Source organism: Cibotium barometz, chromosome 39 (assembly GCF_041138505.1).
Source record: "Cibotium barometz isolate CiBa-2024 chromosome 39, ASM4113850v1, whole genome shotgun sequence".
NCBI classification, from domain to species: Eukaryota; Viridiplantae; Streptophyta; class Polypodiopsida; order Cyatheales; family Cibotiaceae; genus Cibotium; species Cibotium barometz.
This window is the reverse complement of record NC_141084.1, coordinates 5491109-5514881: the sequence shown is the minus strand read 5'-3', so window position 1 is coordinate 5514881 and position 23773 is coordinate 5491109. Positions and strand designations below refer to the sequence as shown.

At 44.9% G+C, this 23773-nt stretch overlaps 1 protein-coding gene across 1 annotated transcript in view; it reads right to left on the bottom strand.

Annotated features, from left to right (window-relative positions):
- The window catches only part of LOC147615639 (uncharacterized), a 28220-nt gene extending 5351 nt beyond the window's left edge, over positions 1-22869 (bottom strand). Inside the window, exon 1 of the mRNA XM_086778168.1 lies at positions 21265-22869. Within this exon, the coding sequence (XP_086634294.1) occupies positions 21265-22810 (1546 nt within the window). The 5' untranslated portion in view covers positions 22811-22869. The remainder of the gene's footprint in view (positions 1-21264) is intronic.
- Positions 22870-23773: the final 904 nt, after the last annotated feature.

Here is a 23773-nt window from a genome sequence, read left to right as displayed (position 1 = left end):
TCGGAATATTTGAGAAGAGAGAGACAGGACCTCTTGTTGAACTCATGGCGAAGTCTTTGGTGGTTGAGGACAAAGGAGACCATGGTGTTGGCCTCCTCAATGAGCGGGCTGATCCATGGTAATGCCCCGATGTCCTTGAGGAGGTTGTTTAGGCAATGAGCCATACAAAAGGACACCGTGACATGTCCATACATACCTTGGAGAATAGCTCCCGCCGCCCTATTGGAAGGCTCCCCATCCGCAACAAAGCCCACTACATGCTCGGGGCCAACGATCTCCATGGTGGTATCCCACTCCGCCGCAAGCACATCCGCGCTCTTCCCAGTGCCGGATGCATCATGAGATGAGATGAAGTACATCTCTCCACGGGAATATGCAACCATGCCGTGAATACTCCTCTTGCGGGTGTCACTCCATCCATCCACAATGAGGGAGACTCCGTTCCTCTCCCATTGCCGCTTTGTGTTGTCGGCCGCTTGCTCTACAATGCGCTTCTCCTTGTCGAGCAATGTAGTGCGCAAGCTCTCGGATGAGGGGGGCGTATAGGTTGAGCCATACTCCCCAATCTTCTTAACCATTACCTTGAAGTATTCCGACCTATTCAAGAAAGTAATTTACTAATGAGAAGGAGACTAGGATGATGAAAACATGAATGATGAATTGGCAATGATCGATTGCACTTACCTAGCCGCTTGAAAGGCAATGTGGTCGTGGAAGAAGAAGCGGGCCACCGCCATATCCACCTCCTCCTTCAACTAGGGGTTCCAATTCTCCCCAAGTGTAGATTGTCGCCGTGGGCCACGTAATGATTGAGAGGCCGTGGAGATGGAGGGTGCCGATGTCGTGGATGGAGTAACATTCCGACTTGATGGCGAAGGTGATGGTGTGCATGATCCCGATTGTCAAATCCACACGGATCTTCCCTCGTGATCGATCTTGGTTCGAAACTCGAATCCTACAAACAAACGAACAACAAACAACAAAGGGGGTGCAGGCCTGACTCACCTCCCAACCATGACAGCCGTGGGCAAGCCCACAATCTTGGCTGTCCCCACCGAGCCACGAGCTGAGCTAACTAGGTTGACGTACCGACCAATCTCCTCCTCGCGACGTCCCATACCGCCGCGAAGCTGCCCTCGCGGGCCTCGAGACTGCTGCCGGCCTCGGCTGCATAAAGCAAGTGCACGTCTGCACCACTAGATCCAGGCTCCAAGACCATAGAGCTCTCACAAACTCGCGAGACTCTCTATCTTCCAATAACTAACCTTGGCCACCCTTTTATAGGCTCTTGGCCGGTCATCGGGCGTCCACACTTGGCCGCCCGCCCGTCCATACTTGGGTGCCCGCCCGTTAGTATTTCCCTAACTCAGCTCGTCAATCAGCCTGCCTAGTTCCAAGCTTCCCCAAGCCTGGAAACTAGTCTTGCATGCGTATAGCACACGGTAGATACCCACTGTGCACATGACATACTCCCCTTCCTCTAAGAGCTCACTCCTGAGCTCACTAAAAAGCCAGGGTAATCTCTCTGAAGAGAAGTCAATGTCTCCCATGTAGCGTCCTCCTCAACACGATCCTTCCACTTGATCTTGTATTCCGTGATAAGCGTATGACGCAATCTTCGTTCACAAAAGCCAAGAATCTTTTCAGGTTCGTGCGGAACAAATGTCATGTCCTGGACATCTATAATTTCTTGAGGAGTAACTAACTGATCTGCTCTACCCAGTACTTCCTTAAGTCTACTGACATGAAATACAGGATGAACTTTCACATGAGAAGACAAATCCAATTCATATGCAACTGAACCAATCCGTCGTGTAACACGAAATGGTCCACAGTATCTAGGGGATAATTTCGGAGATCTACCTGTCCGTAAAGTCTCGGAATCTTTCGGAACTCGCAAATACACCATCGTTCCTTCAGAGAACTCTCTAGGTGAACGATGTCTATTAGAATAAAACCTGCCTCGGTCTTGAGCACTTCTAATAGATTCCTTTGCAACTTGTAACATTTCCTGCATATCTTGCAAAAAATTACGTGCTGCATCATGCTGAAGTCCTGAGAATCCTACTGTAACAGGTGATCTTGGTTGAAAACCATACATAAGCATGAAAGGACTAAACCCTGTACTCGTATGCTTAGTACTGTTATATGCAAATTCTAACATAGGAAGATAATCCTCCCATGAACTTTGTCTTTTGGATACATATGCTCGAAGCATATCCTCCAAAATCTGATTCACTCTTTCAGTCTGGCCATCAGATTGAGGATGATCAGAGGAACTCAAATTCAAAGTTGTTTCCAACTTCTCGAAAACAAGTTTCCAAAAGTCACTCGTAAACTTAGAGTCCCTGTCACTGACTATGTCCTGCGGTAACCCGTACAGTCTAAACAATTGCTCGATAAACTGCCGAGCTAATTGCGTAGCTGTAATAGTCTTCCGGGTCGGTAAAAATCTAGCCATCTTTGTCAAGCGATCCACCACAACCCAAATAGAATCATGGCCTTGATGTGTTCTTGGCAATCCGGTAATAAAATCCATGGAAATACTTTCCCATTTATTACCTGGGATTTGCAAAGGATGCAACAACCCAGCCTGTCTAAAGCGTTCAGCTTTATTTGCCTGACAAATCTGACACTTGAGAACATAATCTTCTACATACCCTTTCATCTTCGGCCAATAAAAAGTGTGTTTCACTAATGATAGCGTCCTGTGTATCCCAAGGTGTCCAGCAGAAGGGGCGTCGTGACACTCCATCAGAATCTTGGACCTAATGTCCGGGATCTGTGGTACACAAATTTTGTCATTACGGAATAGTAAACCATTCCGAATCATCCACTGACCTCCTGCAGCCCGAATAGTAGACTGCGCAGTCACCGAGTCTTGGTCAATCAATGAGCTCCCGTCCTGGATCTTCTGCCAAAATGGACCAAAATAACTATCAGTCCTGCAAAGCCCTCTCAATGACTGAAATAAGTCAAGTAGAAATCTCGGTGAACGACAAAGAATTCACCTCTCTAATCCGACTAAGCGCATCTGCAATATTATTCATGGACCCTTTCCGATAACGGATCTCAAAATCAAAATCTTGCATTAACTCTGCCCAATGAGCTTTCCTACCCCTCAAATCATCCGCATCACACACATACTTGATTGACTGATGATCAGTCAATACCACAAACTTGGAGCCATATAAATAATGTCTCCAAACCTTGAGAGCATGAATCACAGCATAAAGCTCCTTCTCAAGGGTTGGCCAACGAGATTGAGTGTCGTCTAGCTTTTTACTTTCAAAAGCAACCGGTCTACCATCTTGAAATAAAGCAGCCCCGATAGCATAGTCACTGGCATCAGTTTCAAGAACATAAGGCCGACTAGGATCAGACAATGCTAAGATAGGTGCTTCCTTGACTTTATCTTTCAAAAGTCTGAAGGCCATATCCAAATCGTTATTCCAAGTGATAGGCTGATTGGACTTACGTCCACGACCTTTCAATAAGTCGGTCATCGGTAGTGTGAGCTGAGAGTACTCCCGTACAGATTTCCAAAGAAAAACAACAAAACCGAGAAAAGAACGAAGTTGTTTCACTGTTCGTGGTATAGGCCAGTCCAAAACCTTATGAACTCGGTCATAGTCAATGCTCAATCCATCTCTAGTGATCTTGTGTCCCAAGTAAATGATGTCGGTCATAAAGAACTCACATTTACTGAATTTAGCATGTAGTCGATTCTGTCTTAAAATAGATAAGACAATCGTGAGGTGTCTGACATGATCCTCAAGAGTACGACTATATATCAAAATATCATCCAGGAACACCACCACAAATTTTCCCAAATGTTCACGAAAAAGATCGTTCATCATTTGCTGGAAAGTGGCTGGAGCATTGGTTAACCCAAAAGATAATACGAGAAACTCGTAATGGCCATACCTAGTCCGAAAGGCGGTTCTTTCGACATGCCTTTCATGAATACGTATCTGGTGGTAGCCAGTACGCAAATCTATCTTCGTGAAATATTTCGCTCCTGCTAACCGATCAATTAGGTCATCTGATCTAGGAAGAGGATAACGGTTCTTAATAGTCAGCTTGTTCAATCTTTTGTAATCTATACACATTCTCCAAGTATTGTCCTTCTTTCTCCTAAGCAACACAGGTGCACCCCAAGGTGATTTACTTGCACCCCAAGGTGATTTACTTGGACAGATCTGGCCCATCCTCAAATAATCTTCGAGTTGTTTAGCCAACTCATCTTCCTCAGCTTGGCTCATCCTATAAGGTGGAATACTCACAGGATGAGCACCAGGGATCAAGTCAATACGATGATCTACTGCCCGTTCAGGTGGTAAACCCGATGGCAATTCCTTAGGAAATACATCTTGAAACGAATCAAGTATCTTCTGTAATTCTTTGCTTTCAAACACACTTAATTCATTCACATCCAATGAAGGGATGAGAAAACAAGAAAGTGGAATCAATACACAATGGAAAGCGGTGTACAAAGAAGAATTCATTATATTTCCAAAATCAATTGTATTTACAAGAGGTCCCTGAGAGGGATGGATACAATCACCTAAAATACTATACTTGGGTGCCCGCCCGTTAGTATTTCCCTAACTCAGCTCGTCAATCAGCCTGCCTAGTTCCAAGCTTCCCCAAGCCTCGAAACTAGTCTTGCATGCGTATAGCACACGGTAGATACCCACTGTGCATATGACTAGACCAATCTATCTGGACATCAAGAGTCTTAAACCACTCAATCCCTAATAACAAGTCTACATTTTCCAGATGCATAACATAGCATTCCAGAGTATCTTTGTAGTCCTGAATCTAGATTGGAAGCATCTCCACTTTGCGATCCCAAACTTGTCTGCCCGCAGGTAGACGTACCTCATAGGTATGGTCGCTGAGTGTCGTATCAAGACTCAATTTCTGCACAAGTTTGTAGTTAACAAAGTTATGCGAACTGCCAGGGTCTAAAAGAATGTGAATTTTATGGCCATTCACTTCTCCATAAACTCGGAGAAGATCATGCATGCCAAATACTTTAGAATTGAACAGACAATCAGAACAAGTACTAGGGCGAGAAAGTACAGTAATTGGCGTACCTGTCAAAGACAACTGGTTAGCTGCCTTTGGCTTGGGTCCTGCGTTTGACTTGGTACCCTTTTGCTTCGGGCACTCATTACGCATGTGTCCTTTTTCTTCGCAGATAAAACAACGTCCTTCCTTCTTGAGCTTTAAAGCCCTAAGGAGTCGTTTCTTCTTCGCTGGTGTCGAACTGGAATTCTTCGAAGGTTGGTCCAAAGACTTGCCTTCATTCGTGTTAGCCATAGGTGCGGAGAACTTTCTTTTATGCTTGTTCCCCTGCTCGGTAACGGGTTTTGACTTGGAAGAGACCATCGTATCATCATAGATACGAGTTGAATGAATGGCCTCGTCCAATGTTTTACATTTGTTATTTTTAACCTGTAATCAGTACGAGTCTGGTAAACCAGCTACGAAAAACCCCAACAGAGTAGTGGGATCCATCTTTGTAGCCTTCATCTGCAAGTCACGAAACTTCTGGAGGTAGACCTCATAAGTGAGGTGCTGCAAGGTCATGGTCAAAGCTGAAAACCGGGCAACAACATCATAATCATCCTCTTTCTTGAGGAATTCTTTCTTGAAAATATCTTCAAATTGTGCCCAAGTCGTTGGCTTTGGGTTCAGTTCCTTCCACCAAAGCAAAGCTTTGCCGGACAGGAAACCTGCTGCTAACTGTATCTTCTTTCCATCATCATATGGATGAAACTGAAAGTGAACTTGCCACTTGTGTAGCCAAGTGTCCACGATCTCCTTGGTTCTCTGCTTTTGCTCGCCCCCGAACGGTTCCGGAGTAATATTGGGGCCTAAAGCAAAAGCCAAGGTATCCATTCCCGAAAAGGTAGAGAGGGTAGTGGTCAAGAGAGCGATGGAGTTCTGCAAAGCCTGCATCTAGGTTGCGATTTGTGCCTGACGTTCCGCTGAAGAAGCTTCGAGAGCTACTTTGAACTCTTGGAAATCTGATTTTGACACAAACTCGTCAAAAAGATCGACATCAGTGCCTTCCGTAGCCGGCAAGCCTTCGCGTTCCACGAGGGGCTCCAGCTCTGATTCTTGGGTCGACATCGTGAAGAGGGTACGTGGAGAGAAAATTTTGGTCTTCGCACAACAAAAGTGCGAGCGAACTTGAGAGCTTGAAAACTTGAGAACTTGAGAATTCGAAAACTTGAGAACTCGAGAGATGTGTGGCAAGAAGCCCACGTGAGGGGGTTTATAAAGCTTTCCCAAAAGCCAAAAAACTGCAAAAGCTAGGCTTAGCTTTTGCTTTAGCTTTTGTGTTTTTTTTTTGTGAATAAATACATATATATATATATATATATATTAATATACATATATATGGATATATATATTCTTTTCTTTTTTTAAAAAATAAACACCTTTAAACTTTGGAGGAGGGTCTTTTAAAACTTATAAAATTTTAAACTCTAAAAAAAACGAAAGCTAAAAACGTAAGCTTTCCTTTGTTTTTTTTTTTTCTTCTCCTCCTGGATTAACCCGCTAGTGGAGCTGCCGTCGCCAACTGCTGACGTCGACCATGCTGCCATCATCGACTGCCGCCGCCGGGTGCTTCACGGCAGGTTTACGCTTGCGCCAACCCACACATGTACCCGCCTGCGTATCCTGGTGCGTTCCGGCCAGAGCTTGTGCGCACACGTAGGCTGAGCCTACGCCTGGCCACAGGGCCACGTGGCCTGGGCGCTCACCGTGCCTGGCCTGTGCGCCGGTCTTGCGTGGCCTGGGCGCTGGCTTGGGCTGGCTACGCAGGCCTGGCCGCATGCCTAACAGGCCTGGCCGCCTGTAGCTGTGAGTAGCCCCCACGCCTACGACACACACGCAACACACCTGGCCAGTTCAGCAGTTCTCAGCCAGCAGACACAGCAACTCGACACTCTCTCTCTCGCTCTTTCTCTCATGCGTCAAAAAGCAACGAAAATTATCATGCTTTTCTCTCTCTTTTTTTCAGTTTTCTCTCCCTGCAGTTCATGCGTATGCACAACAATTCACCTCTTCTTTGCAAAAGCAATCAACCCTATTCAACCTACCATCTCCCATCAACATGGGGTTCTTTGATGAAGAAAAAACACATACAAAACTGAAATCTGCAGTATGCACAGAAAAAACAGCAAGCTTTTTTAACACATACCGTACTTCGACCTCTTCTTCTCTACCTACCGACTTGCTCGTTCACGAGGTATGCTCTGATACCACTGTCAAATCCACACGGATCTTCCCTCGTGATCGATCTTGGTTCGAAACTCGAATCCTGCAAACAAACGAACAACAAACAACAAAGGGGGTGCAGACTGACTCACCTCCCAACCATGACAGCCATGGGCAAGCCCACAATCTTGGCTGTCCCCACCGAGCCATGAGCTGAGCTAACTAGGTTGACGTACCGACCAATCTCCTCCTCGCGACGTCCCATACCGCCGCGAAGCTGCCCTCGCAGGCCTCGAGACTGCTGCCGGCCTCGGCTGCATAAAGCAGGTGCATGTCTGCACTAGATCCAGGCTCCAAGACCATAGAGCTCTCACAAACTCGCGAGACTCTCTATCTTCCAATAACTAACCTTGGCCACCCTTTTATAGGCTCTTGGCCGGTCATCAGGCGTCCACACTTGGCCGCCCGCCCGTCCATACTTGGGTGCCCGCCCGTTAGTATTTCCCTAACTCAGCTCGTCAATCAGCCTACCTAGTTCCAAGCTTCCCCAAGCCTCGAAACTAGTCTTGCATGCGTATAGCACACGGTAGATACCCATTGTGCACATGACACCGATCCACCACATGACTCCATGGTAGAGGCTTGAGTTCCTCTCCCCATCGTCGTCGCAGGATCCACGGCCACTCATGGTGTCCTTCTTGTCGCTTCGACTGCTTCGTAGACGCTAAGCTTGTCAAGAAGTTCCCGTCTCTTCTCGGGCGTGACATTCGTGCAAAACCTCACCTCATGCCCACTCTCATGCAAGAGGTGGGCTCGCACTTTGTCGGCGCCACCCGTTCGCCGGTACGGGCAAAGCTTGCATACCCATGGCCGAGAACCGCCTCCATGAACGGATGTGGTGTAGTTTACCTCCTCCCACCATGTCCATCCCATTGTCCTTCTACGAGAAGCCCCGGCACGTGAGGAGGATGCCATGGTTGAAGATGGCTTGCCGCTTGACTCTTGAGCATTGAGGAGTGAGAGAGAGAGAGAGAGCCTTGAGGAATGAGAGAGAGAGAGAGAGAGAGAGAGAGAGAGCCTAGAGGCTTGGAAGTTGGAAGACTCAAGAGGCTTGAGGGAGAGGTGAGAGCCTAGGCCCTAGAGCTTGAAACTTGGAAGTTGGAAGAGACTCGAGAGAAGATTCAAGAAGCTTGAGCAATGAGCAATGAACTTGTGTGTGGCAGCTTGTAGCCTTGTAGAGGTGGGCTCTTATATAGATAGGCAAGAGAGAGAGAGGGCCAAGGCCCAACAGCCATAAACGGCTAGTAGAGCCCAAGCCCAACAGCCATAAATGGCTACAATGGCAGGCACGCGGCAGGCAGGCGCAACGGCCAAAAACGGGCGCAGGCGACGCAGGCGCAACGGCTATCTGCCGTCCCCGCACAAGCCGTCCCCGACAGCCGTCCCCCGTCCCTGCGCCGTCCCCTGTTTGAAACGCCCGTCAGGGGACGTCCATCCGTCCCCGTCCCTGCGCCGTCCCGTGTCGGCGTCCCAGCGTTCCTAGGCACCGTCCCCGCCGTCCCCTGTGACTATGCAGCAAAGTGATGTATTCACATATTTGTCTAAGGAAGACAAATTGGATGGCACGAACTACTCCTTGTGGAGTTTTATGCTGAAAATGTGCTTGTGGCAAAAGGTCTTTGGGATTTTGTTAGTGGTGATGAACCACGTCCAGGTCCATTGGCTCCAGAGACTCCTCCCCAAGGGGGTGCTCGTGGACGAGGACAACAGGTACACGCTCCAGGACAGCCATTGCCTGTTCAAAGAACAAATGCTCAAAAGACATGGGATGCCAGGGATGCACAAGCTTTGTCACTCATTGCATTGTCAGTACAGAGGTCCATTATACCTCATATTCGTTCAGCTGGCTCTTCACAGAATGCATGGGTGACTTTGGAGCAGATGTATGCTGCTCGTAATGAGGCTAGGATCTCATTTTTGAAAAGAGAGCTGGAAAATCAGAAAATGAATGAAGGAGATGATATGTCTAGCCACTTAAACAAGCTGCAGGATTTGAGAGAGCAACTCATCAATGTGGATGAGATTATTCCTGAGACACAGCTTGTGTCCACCATCTTGCACTCTTTGCCAAGATCTTACTTGGCTTTTCATACCTCTTTGAACCTCAGCATGAGGAATGCTGTTGAACCCCTCAAGTATCAGGAACTTGTTGCTCTCTTACTACAAGAGGAGCAAATGAGGAAGAATATGAATATGAACACAAATGCTGAACAAGCATTTACTACAGGTCAAAAGGGAAAAGGAAAAACTCAGCCAAAGAGTGCAAATCAAAATTCAGGTGATGGTGGTTCTTCACAGGATACCAAGAAAAGTGATGGACAGCCCAAGAAGAAGGGCAAATGTCATTACTGTAAGAAGCCAGGTCACTACATCACGGAATGTAGGAAGAGGATTGCCAAAGAGAAGGCAAAGGAAGCTGGGATGTCTGTTAATGATGCTTCTAAAGCTCCTCCAGAGACTGCTTCTTTTGTTGAGGACAGGGATTACTGTTTTTATACATGCAGCTATGATGCCTCTTGGTCTTCACAGGCACTCAGTTTGCAAGAGCATGCATGTACTTGGTATTTTGATAGTGGTGCCTCAAAGCATATCACATCTCGCAAGGATTTGTTTAGTCATGTTGGCCCTGCCCCTGTTGGCAAAACTGTTCAGTGTGCCAACAATGCTTCATATCCAATTCGTGGCATTGGGGAGATTCAGCTCACAGCCATTGATGGCTCCATTCTCCGCCTTACAGATGCCTTATATGTACCAAGGATAAAGAAGAATTTGTTGTCCATTTCTTCTTTAGCACATTATGGAATGCAAGTCCACTTTGATGATGATAAATGCATGGTCAGAGACAAAGCTAATGCCTTGACCTTGATGCTTACTGGTACATTATGTCATGGACTTTATCAGTTGGATGCATTTCAGCCAGTGGATCAGTCTGCTTATAATGCATTCACTCTTACTCCAGCTATGGTTGATGCGGAGTTATGGCATGCTCGCATTGGACATGTAAATTTTGGTAGTCTTATGCTTATGCAGCGACATAACATGTTTACAGATCTACCTCTCATGGAGAAGCCTCCAGATCACATTTGTGAAGGATGTATTTTGGAAAAAATGCACAGGTTTTCCTTCCCACGTGATCAGGCTCTAAGAGCAACTGCAAAGTTGCAACTTATACACAGTGATCTTTGTGGTCCCATGGAGACGAAGTCATTAGGTGGTTGCTTTTATTTTGCAACATTTATTGATGACTTCTCTCGTATATGCTGGGTCTATCCTTTGACACAGAAATCACAGGTATATGATGCATTTTTGGCCTTTGTAGCACTTGCTGAGACAGAGTCAGGATGCAAGGTGAAGACTCTCTGTTCTGACCGAGGGGGGGAATATATGTCACATATGCTGAATTCCTTTCTTGGGAGTAGAGGTATAAAACATCATTACACTACTCCTTACACTCCACAGCAGAATGGGGTTGCAGAAAGGAAGAATCGGTCACTCATGGAGATGGCCAGATGTATGTTAAAGGCAAAAAGGCTACCACATATCTTTTGGGTGGAAGCAATCATGTGTGCTTGTCGTATTTTGAATCGATGTCCACAAAGGCATTGGTTTCTATTACTCCTTTTGAGGCTTGGCATGGCCGCAAGCCTTCTGTATCGCATTTTCGTATCTTTGGGTGTCTTGCATATGCACACATACCCAAAGAGTTGAGGAGGAAGCTAGATGATAAAGCCACAAAATGCATTTTTGTTGGGTATAGCCGTGAGAGCAAGGGCTACAGGTTATATGACCCACTATCCAGGAAGATATTCACTAGTCGGGATGTGATTTTTGATGAAAAATCAAAAATATCCATGGCTGGTTATGAGGCAAATCAGGCTGAAAATGATGTGTTTGAAGGTCTACTACCTATGGAATTTCATTCCACAGTTGGTGATTCAACTAATGAGGGTACAGGACAGCCAGCAAATGATGTAGGTGGTGCAGAAATTCAGCAGCAAAATGAGCCAGAAGCTGAACCAAATATGGGGCAGCAGGCACCACAGGTCAGACACATACCTAGATGGTATTTGAGGACATTACAGGACAGCCATTTAGAGGGTCCTCTTGCTGGTCGTACTCGTAGGGAAACAAGGACCAATGAGCATGCACACATCATGGATTTGAATCTCGTTATGGCAGCCAGTTTACAGGATGATGAAGAGCCTGATTCATTTGTGGATGCACGAGATAATGTGCATTGGAACAAAGCCATGCAGGATGAGCTTGATTCTATTAAAAGGAATCAAACATGGGATTTGGTTGATCTGCCCAAAGGCAAGAAAGCAATTGGTACTAAATGGGTCTATAAGTTGAAAAGACACGCAGATGGATCCATTGACAGGTACAAAGCCCGTCTAGTTGCAAAGGGCTATGCACAGAAGAAGGGCATTGATTATGAGGAGACATTTGCTCCTACATCCCGTATGTCGACACTTAGGTGTGTCATTGCATTGGCTGCACATCGTGGTTGGGTTGTTCACCAGTTGGACATAAAGACTGCATTCCTACATGGGGACCTCGAGGAGGAAGTTTATGTATTTCAGCCCATGGGATTTGCAGAACATGGTCATGAAGGGAAAGTTTGCAGGCTGAAAAAGGCCTTGTATGGTTTGAAACAAGCTCCACGAGCTTGGTATGCAAAAATAGATGCTTTTCTACTCACTCAGGGATTTGTGAACAGTCCATCAGAAGCCACTCTGTATGTAAAGAAAGAAGAGACAGATCTGCTAGTCATCAGTCTTTATGTGGATGATCTCTTGCTCATGGGATCAAATGATGACAAAATTGCAGCTTTTAAGGAGATACTGCAACAGACATTTGACATGTCTGACTTGGGGCTTGTACATTACTATTTGGGCATACAGTTTGTGCAGGATAACAGAGGCATTGGGTTGTTGCAATCACATTATGTTGCTAAACTTCTGGAGAAGTTTAAATTTCAGGATTGCAAGCCTATTAGGACTCCTATGGAGCCTGGGATGAAACTGTCACTACAAGATGACAGTGTTTCCTTTGATGCCACTACATATGCTCAAGCTGTTGGGTGCCTTATTTACTTGTGTAATACAAGGCCAGATATTCAGTATGCAGTCTCTCAGTTGAGCAGATTTATGCACAGCCCGCGGTTGTCACATTGGCAAGCTGTGAAGCGTATATTCCGTTATTTGCAGGGTACCTTGTCTCTTGGATTGCTTTATCCTGAGGGGGCTGACATGCAATTATACGCTTACAGTGATTCAGATCGGGCTGGTGATCTTGATACCAGACATTCCACTAGTGGAAATTGTTTCTTTCTTGGCTCATCATGCATTTCTTGGCTAAGCAAGAAACAGACCACAGTGGCCACTTCGTCTTGTGAGACAGAGTATAGAGCAGCCTACACTACTACTGTTGAGTGTGTTTGGCTGTGTCGTCTCATGACTGATATGGATATTTCAGTGGAGGAGCCTACACCTATCTATACTGATAGTCAGAGTGCCATTGCTGTGGCCAGGAATCCTGTGTTTCATGCTCGCACGAAACACATTGAGATTCACTATCATTTTGTTCGGGAGAGACTCCAGGCAGGAGATATCAGTCTGATCTACTGTCCTACAGATCAGAATGTGGCAGACATCTTCACCAAAGCATTACCACGTCCGAAATTTGAAGCATTCCGCAGTGCTTTGAATGATGTACAATGATCACATATCACTCCAGGGGGGTTTTGTGTATGCACCCAGAGGAGTGCTAGTGATCATCAGTAGATTACTGGGGCACTTTTTACTTCAGTTAGTGGAGGTTTTTTTCCCCAGTTTAGCTCAGTTTCACTTATATGCAGTTTATAAGTGTTTTGGTCCACCCGGCACATTTTATGGCCGGACATGTGAACACTTATCTTTAGGGTCACTATCATGTGGCTATTGTACTTCACTTTTTCATCAAGCAATAGACTGAAGTCGTGTTCACTCTCTCTGTTGGTTTCCACGCCTGCTTGAAGCTTCTGTAAACCCTAACCCTAACACTTCATTGCCTTCAAAGCACACATGTGCTTGCCAATAAGGGTTGTACGTGTGCACCTTGGAGTAGACAAGCTATCCTAGGTGTTTGCCCAGCTGTTAGTATTGCTAATTCTTCCTCCCCCATAACTCTTGTGCGTGCAAAGAAGAGAGAAAGAGAGCCATCCGACTAACAAGTTGAATATAGGTCCCCCATTCCTATACAAAGAACAGGAATAGGTTGTCTACTGCTCACTTGGAGCGGTTGGTGTATTGCCATTGCAATCTCCGCCTAATTGAGCAATTGGGCAATCCAATAGAGCCTCGCCCCATCAATGTCGATAAAAGATGAGAAGATGAAAGATGTCCTAGAGATTCCTCAGGAGCAGTGCAACATATATGCCATGTTGTAGGAGGAGTTGATGGCACCTACTCATGTCACACGAGCATCAATACCAGCATTATCACGAGGTGCTAGTACCAGTGCAGCAGCTAAGACGAGTGCGGTAGCTGAGCCAACATCGTCCTCTTCTGAGAGTGACGTTGAGTCTACTGAGGAGGCTACTGAGGAGGACATCGAGGATGTCCATTGAGTGCCCAGATTCTAGATTGAGGACTCTAGTCTTTGGGGCTATCATGCTCCTCTAGTTTACTATTTGTTATGCATGATTGCATCTATCAACATGCTTTACTATCAATTTGAGTGGTCGCTAGACTATGTTGCCAGCTTATTTGTGCCAATTGGTCAGTTGGGTGCCCACTGTAGCTGGGTCACCCAAATTCTTCAATTTTAACTTGTAAACATGTTTTAATGTGTAAATGATGCATTGTTTTGCAGGGAAGGCAACATATTTTTTTACATATTATAAACTTATATATAAATTTTGGGGCCTGTATCCCCCCTTTGTATAAAACGTTTTTGAAACGTCTGGGATTTGAAAGAAACGTTCCTAAAACGTGTTTCATGAAACGCCTGACATCTATGCTTACAACCACAGTAGATCGTGTATGGCTAAGGAGATTAATGACTGATCTTTGTGAGTTGTCACCAGACACCCACTACCATACTCACTGATAGTCATAGTGCTATAGCCGTGGCATGAAACCCAATGTTTCATGCACGTACTAAGTACATCGAGATTCATTATCATTATGTCAAGAAGAGGATACATGCAAGGGAGATCACATTATCTTGCTGCTCTACACAAGATAATGTTGCAGATATGTTCACAAAGGCGTTGCCTTGAGAGAAGTTTGAAGCTTTCTGCAAAGCTTTGGGCTTATTCTCTTGCAGAGAGTGATATATGCTACCGACCTTGTACAGGTTCACATTGCCACTACAGGAGGGATTTATTGGCATATATTACCGACCTTGTACAAGTTCACATTGCCACGAGGGGGGGGGGGATTTATTGGTTGTAGTGCCACATGTGAACAGGGCATAACTAGGAACAATTTTTTTCCTTTGGGTATTCCCCCCTAGCACGTATGGTGTGAAAGGATAGCTTTTTCTTATTGTTGTACTTTGATATTATATGTGGATTGACTTCTCAGCTCCCCGCACATTCCAATGCAATCCACACATTTGTATCTCCATCTCTGTGATCTTGGTGTGTCGTGTACTTCTGTATGTAGCTACAGCTCCCCTCCTAGGCCAACAATGCTATGTGAAATCCAACGCTGAGGAAAGCAGATGATTATGACGATTCAACTATCCACGTATATATATGCACCAATGCTATTGGTTGGTTTGTTTTACTACTACCGACCAGATCGTGGACATGCAACGTCATTACCTGCCACTTGCCCATTGGCCTATCTTCTGCGTACCACATGTGAGGTGTCACAAGCTAAGCCTAATCTAAACCTGATCTAGCTTGCTCTCATACTATTTGTTGGAATTTCGAGACTAGCCATGATCAAAAAGCTTTGAAAAATCCATGAAGTTGGAGGTAATGCAATAATTAGAAACAAGATTAAGCTAATTCCAAGCCTCGCATAAAGAGGCCACACACAAGTTCCAAGAGTTACTAACGAGTGTTGTGGTTGGTTGGTTAAGGGATGTGCCTTGGACGAAAGAGGTCTTACGTTTGATGCCTACTAGCCAAACTCACTTGGTGATCTAGCCTTCAAGCAAAATTATTCAACCATAACTCCTCGCATTTCATTAAAAAAGTTCCAAGACAAAAAGATTACTATTAGAAAAAGGGAAACTCTATTTACAAAGGACTAGCCAAAAATGGCTAATGCATGCACAACTCTCCTAGCTCTAATTTTTCTTCGTCTTGAGTATCAAATAACCTAATCTTTAGACAATATATCTATTTTTTACATGCTTTGATAGGTCTATCCCTTAAACAACTCAAGTTTTACACGTAACCTTAGCAATATCTAACACTTTCTACACGCACCCATTCCAAACTTTCTTCACCAGAGGCATAAGAATGCAGCTCAAGTGTTAGTCCCCAGACATCCCAAAAACGCTTTCTACTTTAGCATGCATAGTCACCATGGTGGTGCCAACAACAGAGTTTCTTTCCAACAATCCCTAAATTTCAATCTCAACATGTATTTCTTCACTCTTGCTTGCAAACAAATGTGGCAACATCTGAAAAGACACCCTCCAACTGCATCTAATCTAAACACTTGTGTGCTTCCTCACCATGCCCATGTTCAACATATCATGTGCCTAGTGCCATCCATGAGACTATATCTTGAACTGGGAGTTTGTCTATGGCAAGGAAGCCACATTTGGCGTAAATATGGACCAAGGTATTGCCAACATTGTCTTCCAACAATTCCTTTCTATCAGCATGTATTTCTCGGCCCTAAATGTGGCTCCTGCACAGCCACAAGCTTTCAAAATGCAAACAAACATGACAATGTTTAGAGAGATGCTCTCCAGTTTCATTTGACACTTGAGTGGTTCCTCACCATGCCCATGTTCAGCATATCCCACCATTAGTGAATTTCATGACACAATGTTTCGACATGCTTTGGCAAACAAGCCACATTTAGCATACATATCAAACAGGATTAACAATGTCTCTTTCCCTTTCTTTTGACCTCAACCTGTATTTTTCTTCCCTTTCCTTTGGCTCCTATGCTTTCACAAGCTATCAAGCTGCAAACAAACGTGAGAGCATTTGGGACATAGTTACAAGAGACCAGGAAATGGAAACAGAGACAGAGGAAAATCGAAATTTTGAGGATGGGGGAAACAAAAACGCCATGTAATCCTAGTTTATCCTAACAGGGGGGGTATGGGGAAAGTCACTAAGTTGAGAGGCCACGTGTATAATGTAAGACATGTGCTAAAGAAGTAAAATCTAGAGTCTATAGTGTACACTCTACATTTATGATTTGAAACTTCACAGTTTAAAACTTTAAAGTTACACGAGAAATCAAACCATTTAGAAGTTGCCATAGTCACAAAATAAGCTAAAACCATCACTCAATCATCAATGAGTCAAACCTCAAGACCAAATCATTACAAAAAAGTGTAAAATCGAATGCCAAAAGGAAGCTACTCTCTAGAGTCTAGACTATAGAATCGTGAGTCCTTACTCCTCAAGACTCTTCTATGCTATAGAAATAGCCTTATCCTCTTGAAGCTCATCCTCATGCTCCTCCTATGCTGGAGCTTCTTCCATGTCATCTTCATGAATTTTTACCCTCGCCTTATGCCTCCTCAACTACATCACCAATGATAGAGCCCGTGTCTACCTTTGATGTATGAAAGCCAATGTACTTATCATGCGTGTACTCATGCTGCATCTTTGTTAGCAAATGCAAGTTTGCATTAACAAAGACGAGGTCATCTGCTTTCTTGCTCCCAAGGCGATTTCTCTTGGAGTCATATTTATTGACAATATCCACCTGTTGCCACCAATAGTCACTTTGGGTGAATTCCTTCTCATTCTCTCTCTCAAGATGTGGCTGCCTAGATGCCATGAGAGTGACAAAGGAAAGAAATGCCTACAAGAATTGGGATGGAAGAGAAAAGGGGCAAACGCAAAAAAAGAAAAGGGGAGAATGTGCAGAAGGATTTGCAAGGAGTGGAATAAAAAGGAAATAATAACTGAAAAATGAAAAAAGAAAGAAGAGCTGAAAATGGAGCTTTTTTTTTCACTACAAAAAGAGTATCAAATTAAGCATTTTTTTCTCTCAGACTGATGCGCGATAGCAGGTCCATTTGGGTTTTTTTTCTCTCCTCACTAAAGCGGCCGTTTTTTGTACGCGCCACACATTTCGATGAGGATCCGCTGGCAGCCAACCTGTTTTGGGGTTTTTTTAGTTGTGTACGGGGGCCACACCTAACGGCTGTCTTGGGGCGCGTCCCCATTTGGGTTTTTTTAAAAGATTGGGACCACGTGTCATTGAGAGACCTGAAACGACCGTTTCGCATGCTAGGAAACATTTCTCACCGGCGAGAAACGCGCTGTTTCTCTTTGCCTAAGATGTTTCAGCACAAGAAACACGTTTCCGGCAGGTCGCAGGGCCGAAATGCCATTTCAGCCCAGGCAGGCAGACGTTTCCAGCATTTCCCATAACCATGGTCACCATGAAACTCATTTCGGTGGCTTTGATCCTCGTTTCACGTTTCAATGTTGAAACGTTTCATGTGCACATTGAAACCATATCGTTTCATGTGGGAAAAAAGGTTGTGATTTTGTGTGCTTTTTATCTTTTATAAATCTTTCTCTTTCCGTCTTTCATCCTATTTGTTCTTTTCTCTTCTCTTTTGTACGTCTTCTTTGTTTACTGATGATAAATATGCTAGTATAATCTTATAACTATTGGCCAGTACCTTCACATTTTATGTATATATGATCATTTCGGTCCACCTAGCTAGTGTTGAAACGTTTTGTTCCAAAATAAATCGTTTCAGCATCGTTTCGTTTCAATAGTGAAACGAGTACAGGTTTTAGTCCTTTCATGCTTATGTATGGTTTTCAACCTAGATCACCTGTTGCAGTAGGATTCTCAGGACTTCAGCATGATGCAACACGTAATTTTTTTACAAGATATGCAGGAAATGTTACAAGTTGCGAAGGAATCTATTAGAAGTGCTCAAGACCGAGACAGATTTTATTCTAATAGACATCGTTCACCCAGAGAGTTCTCTGAAGAAACGATGGTGTATTTGTGAGTTTCGAAAGATTCCGAGACTTTACGGACAGGTCGATCTCCGAAATTATTCCCTAGATACTGTGGACCATTTTGTACTACGCGCGACGGATTGGTTCAATTGCATATGAATTGGAGTTGCCTTCTCATGTGAAAGTTCATCTTCTATTTCATGTCAGTAGACTTAAGAAAGTACTGGGTGGAACAGATCAGTTAGTTACTCCTAAAGAAATTATAGATGTCGAGGACATGACATTTGTTACGCACGAACTTGAAAAGATTCTTGGATTTCATGAAAGAAGATTGCGTAATACGCTTATCACGGAATACAAGATCAAGTGGAAGAATGGTGTTGAGGAGGACGCTACATGGGAGACATTAACTACTCTTCAGAGAGATTACCCCGACTCTTTAGTGAGCTCAGGAGTGAGCTCTTAGAGGAAGGGGAGTATGTCATGTGCACAATGTGTATCTACCGTGTGCTATACGCACGCAAGACTAGCTTCGAGGTTTGGGGAAGCTTGGAGCTAGGCAGGCTGATTGGCAAGCTGAGTTAGGGATAGACTAACGAGCGGGCACCCAATTATGGACGGGCGGGCGTCCAAGTGTGGACACCTGATGACCGGCCAAGAGCCTATAAAAGGGTGGCCAAGGTTAGTTATTGGGATATAGAGAGTCTCGCGAGTTTGTGAGAGCTCTATGGTCTTGGAGCCTGGATCTAGTGCAGACGTGCACCTGCTTTATGCAGCCGAGGCCAGCAGCAATCTCGAGGCCCGCGAGGGTAGCTTCATGGCGGTATGGAACGTCGCGAGGTGGAGATTGCTCGGTACGTCAACCTAGTTAGCTCAGCTTGTGGCTCGGTGGGGACAACCAAGACTGTGGGATTGCCCACGGCTGTCATGGTTCGGAGGTTAGTCAGGCCTGCATCCCCTTGTTGTTTGTTTGTTTGCAGGATTCGAGTCTCGTACCAGGAACGATCATGAGGAGATCCAGAAAGGATTTGATAGTACTCTAGTTTGCGATTGCTCACATCATTTGATGGAACATCTCTTTGATACTCATGCTTGATGCTCTAGCTTGGCTGCCTGGTGCACTTTGGTCCCAAGGTTCTTGGTCTCTCTCGTTGTCGAAGCTCGCCATAGCAAAAAAATGCACCTCGTTTTCGGAGCGCAATCTGACCATCGACTATGAGTGTGGGAGACTTCCGGAGGCTGAAAACCAACCGTCCTTCAAGAGACAGGAGTCACTCCGAAAGGGGTGGTCCACCACAGTCTGAAAACCAAGCACATGAGCGACAAAAAATTTATGGTTTCTTGCTAAATCTTTACACTTGAAGTAGACTCTGATACCATTGTAACATGCGCAAGCTTCGCGGGAGATCAGTAACTTCAATGCTTAAAAATCAACACACTTGTCGAGACGAAATTAATGTACAAAATTGAATATAGATGTGTAGAAAAATAGAGAGAGAGAGAGAGAGAGAGAGGGAGAAGAGGACGCACTATTGGGTCCCGAATACCCTCTGTAGGACCCCCACCACAAATGATGTATTGATTTTATTACAATGATGCAAAACTAAAAATAAAAGATTAAACCTAAACCTTCTTAGTTGAGGATAATCCTCTGCCCTTGGCCTTCAAAATTCACCCTTGCGTAAACTCCTCCTTGGCTGTCCTGGCCCCTTGAGTAGCTTCAGCACTTGGTGAAATATGAGATGAATGACCTGATTTATGCAATAAATACCCTTCTCTTATGCTAGTCGGCTGGTTTTACTCAGTCAGCTGACTAATAAAAGCCTCATAACTGCATCACAAAGCATTAAATGCTGGAAAACCATGCGCATTCACACTGGATCACACTGGACTTGTCTGGCCAGCATGCGCATCTCACATGGGCTGTTGGGCAGCCTATGTGGGCTGCCCCACACCTGGCCGACAAGCTTTTAAGGGCTTGATGCCATGTCGGCTGCCTATCCAGAGGCCCTAGGGCTGGCCAACAGCCCATCCCATGGCTGGTGGGCACAGCCAAGGCCCTCCTGGCCCTTTGGGGGTGGTTCTACAACTCCCCCATGCCCACATGACTGTTCTTGGGAGCAGCCCATATTGGGACAGCCCTATGGGCTGGCCCCATTCCTACATGCAAATCCTACCTGTCTACACACCGGTTTGGCATCCGGTGTCATACCACATACACAAAACCACTAACATCATTCCAGAGGGAGACTCTCAACGCGGACTGGTACTAATTCATGTGCAGGACAATGCACACCTAACCTCGGACGACTGGAGTGGAACTCTGGCTGACTCATCCTGGACCGGGCTCACATGGGACCAATTTTTCACCCCAAGTCCTATACCTTCTGTACAGATATGTTTACATGGCATCCAAGTGCGGGATGCACGTGACATCTTTTGTAATAAACTCTCTCTCTCTCTCTCTCTCTCTCTCTCTCTCTCTCTACTGATGTATTGTAAGGCTAGATACTTACCTTCAGTTCTTTCTTCTCTTTTCCAGACACTGTATCAGATGTCACATGGTTGTAACTTTGGTCTCATAGGTCACTTTGGCCTTTTGAAGACGTTAATATAACATTTCATTTCTCTCTCTCTCTCTCTCTCTCTCTCTCTCTCTCTCTCTCTCTCTCACACACACACACACACACAGCATGCTGGACTGCCATGATCTTGAAGTCGTTCTTAGACATGAAACTCTCTCTCTCTCTCTCTCTCTCTCTCTCTCTCTCTCTCTCTCTCTGGATTCTTCCCTCTTGAGGGACATGGCAACACATCAACCAAAAGGAGAGGCATGAGACACAAACCTGGAGCCCTGGCAACCAATCCAAGTTTACGCCAGAGAGCAGGGATGTGCTTGCGGGTGCAGATAGGGACTACAAGATCACAGAGCTCATCCTCATCATACTCATGTGCAAGCCCAAACGTTGCAAGAAGTTGAAGGAAACTCTGTGCATCCAGCATAGCCAACTGATCAGTCCCTTTAGGACTGAGCTTTGACTTCCATAAATCTGCGACCTTCTTGGCTTCCTCCTTAATGTTGGAAGGGGGAACAGAATCATCTTTTCGTCCATCAGCTAGCACAACTGCCAGCGACTCAAGCAGAGTAATGCATGATCTGCGATTGGCAAATTTCTTACCCCGACTGCCTTCCGAGCTCTGCTCTGCAGAATAATAACCTTCCAGTGCCGTGAGGACCAACTGCGAGGGGTCTAAGGAACATTTCAATGCAAATGGCAGCTCTTTGCGAAGGACATTGATGTCCTTCTTCTGCGTTGCGACAAACATTCGCAATCCTGATCCATCCATTTTTTCACATAGGGATTTCAGCTGTGGCCGAGCTTTTACAGCAAGCTGGGAACTCTCCTCCTTCTTATGGCTTCCTTCATCTTCGTTCTTCTTGCCACCTTCAACCTTGGCATCATCGCTGCCATCCTCATCATCAGACTTAGGCCCTTCTTCATCTTCAACCTCCATAGCTTGACCTTGATCTTCAGAGTCCTCTGCAGTATCAGCTTCTTGCTCTTGCTTATCGTCTAATTCTTCGTTCTGCTCTGCAACATCAATTTCTTGTTTAGTGTCTGTTTCTTCCTCATACTCTGGCTTGGTATCCTCCGTATGCTTGGACATGGAGCCTGACTCTTCATTAGCGGAGCCTGTTTTCGCATCAGGCTTTGGGGTTTCTTCTTTACGCTTTGGCATGGACTTGGTTTCTTCTTTACGCTTTGGCGTGGAACCTGTATCTTCTTTGGCTTTCTTTGCCTTGGAGCCAGTACCTTCTTTAGGGTTTCCCTTGGAGCCAGCATCTTCTTTATAATTTCCCTTGGGGGCTGCATCTTCTTTAGGGTTTCCCTTGAAGCCTGTGTCTTCTTTAGGGTTTCCCTTTAAGCCTGCGTCTTCTTTAGGGTTTCCCTTTTCGTCTTTCTGCTTCGCTTTGGAGCCTGTAGTTTCGAGGTCAGGCTTCGCAAAGCTCTGGCTCTGCAGTAGTTGCCGCTCTTCGATCCATTTCCGTTTCTGCTCGCGAATAGCAGCGACGGCAGCATCTTTCTGCTCCTGCACACGGGCGAGAGAAGCCTGCTCTCTGTTCTCGATCGCGCTTTCGCGCTTATCCAAGGCGACCTGCATCTCCTGCATCCTCGCCTCGAACGTCTTCTCCTTCTCCACAATGTCTTCATACCTCTTCTCTAACGCAGCATGCATCTCTGTCAGATGGTCTTCGAGCTCCTTCCATCCCTCTAAGCAGCGAGCTATGGTGGCCTTCTGGGCCTCTAAGTCGCTAAAAGCTTTGCGCACAAGTTCCTTCTTGTCGGGAATAGACCGCAGCGTAGAAGAGATGTCTGGCGAGGTCGCCATTGCAGCCTACAGCCAAGAGGGACGAAGGGTTGGGATATAGGGTAAAGGTTTTGTAAGTAGAGTCTTAGAGCCGCGAATATGCACCGTTAATTAATTTTTAATTTGTAATTTAATAATTTGCAGCAAATTGATTATTTGTAATTTAATAAGATTTTGAAATTTGCAGCAAATTGATTTCAGAGCTTTGTAATATAATGATTCCATTTAATGGATAATAAAATGCATAGGTATTTTTTTGTACACACAATTACTATATATTTATATTTATTTATTCATTTATATCCACGCTTTCATGTGGATGGAGAGTTGGCACTATAAATTACATATTACTTTTCTTTTTGTAAACATAGTACCATTGATTTGTTCTTTTTTTGGGAAATAGATATATATATATATATAATTACCTATAAATGACCTTTACTAAAAGTTCAAAGAGGCCCTTGGCCAAAGTTTACTCCAGATCATTTCCATTACAATTAAGCAACTTGCATAAAAGATCCCATCTATCATCTTCCCAAACAAAGAGGATTGGCTCCAAGAAATATGATACCCTAGCTTCATAATGCAGGCTATCATCATTGCTTCAGAGGTACAACCTTTGGGAGGCATCTTCTCCAAGGCTTGTTTACCTACCCACACCTTCACCACTAGTCTGGTGCCCAGGGAGTTCTATATGAAGGCCACAAAGATGTAGATGGGGTGTTTCTCCTTTAGGTACCGTCTTCTTATCTTTGGCCCATATTTGGGCAACCTTGCTTTCACATCATAGCCTAAATATCCCTACATAATAACAAGAGTTAGGAAACCTAATATGTACAAGGGTCAGCTAATCTAGCAGATCAACTAATCCCAGCCTGCATAGAGTATATTGCCTAGAATATATCACCATTATTTAACTTATTAACATAATATATGGATCAATAGAAATGAATACATTTATACATCAACTCAGTAACATCTAGA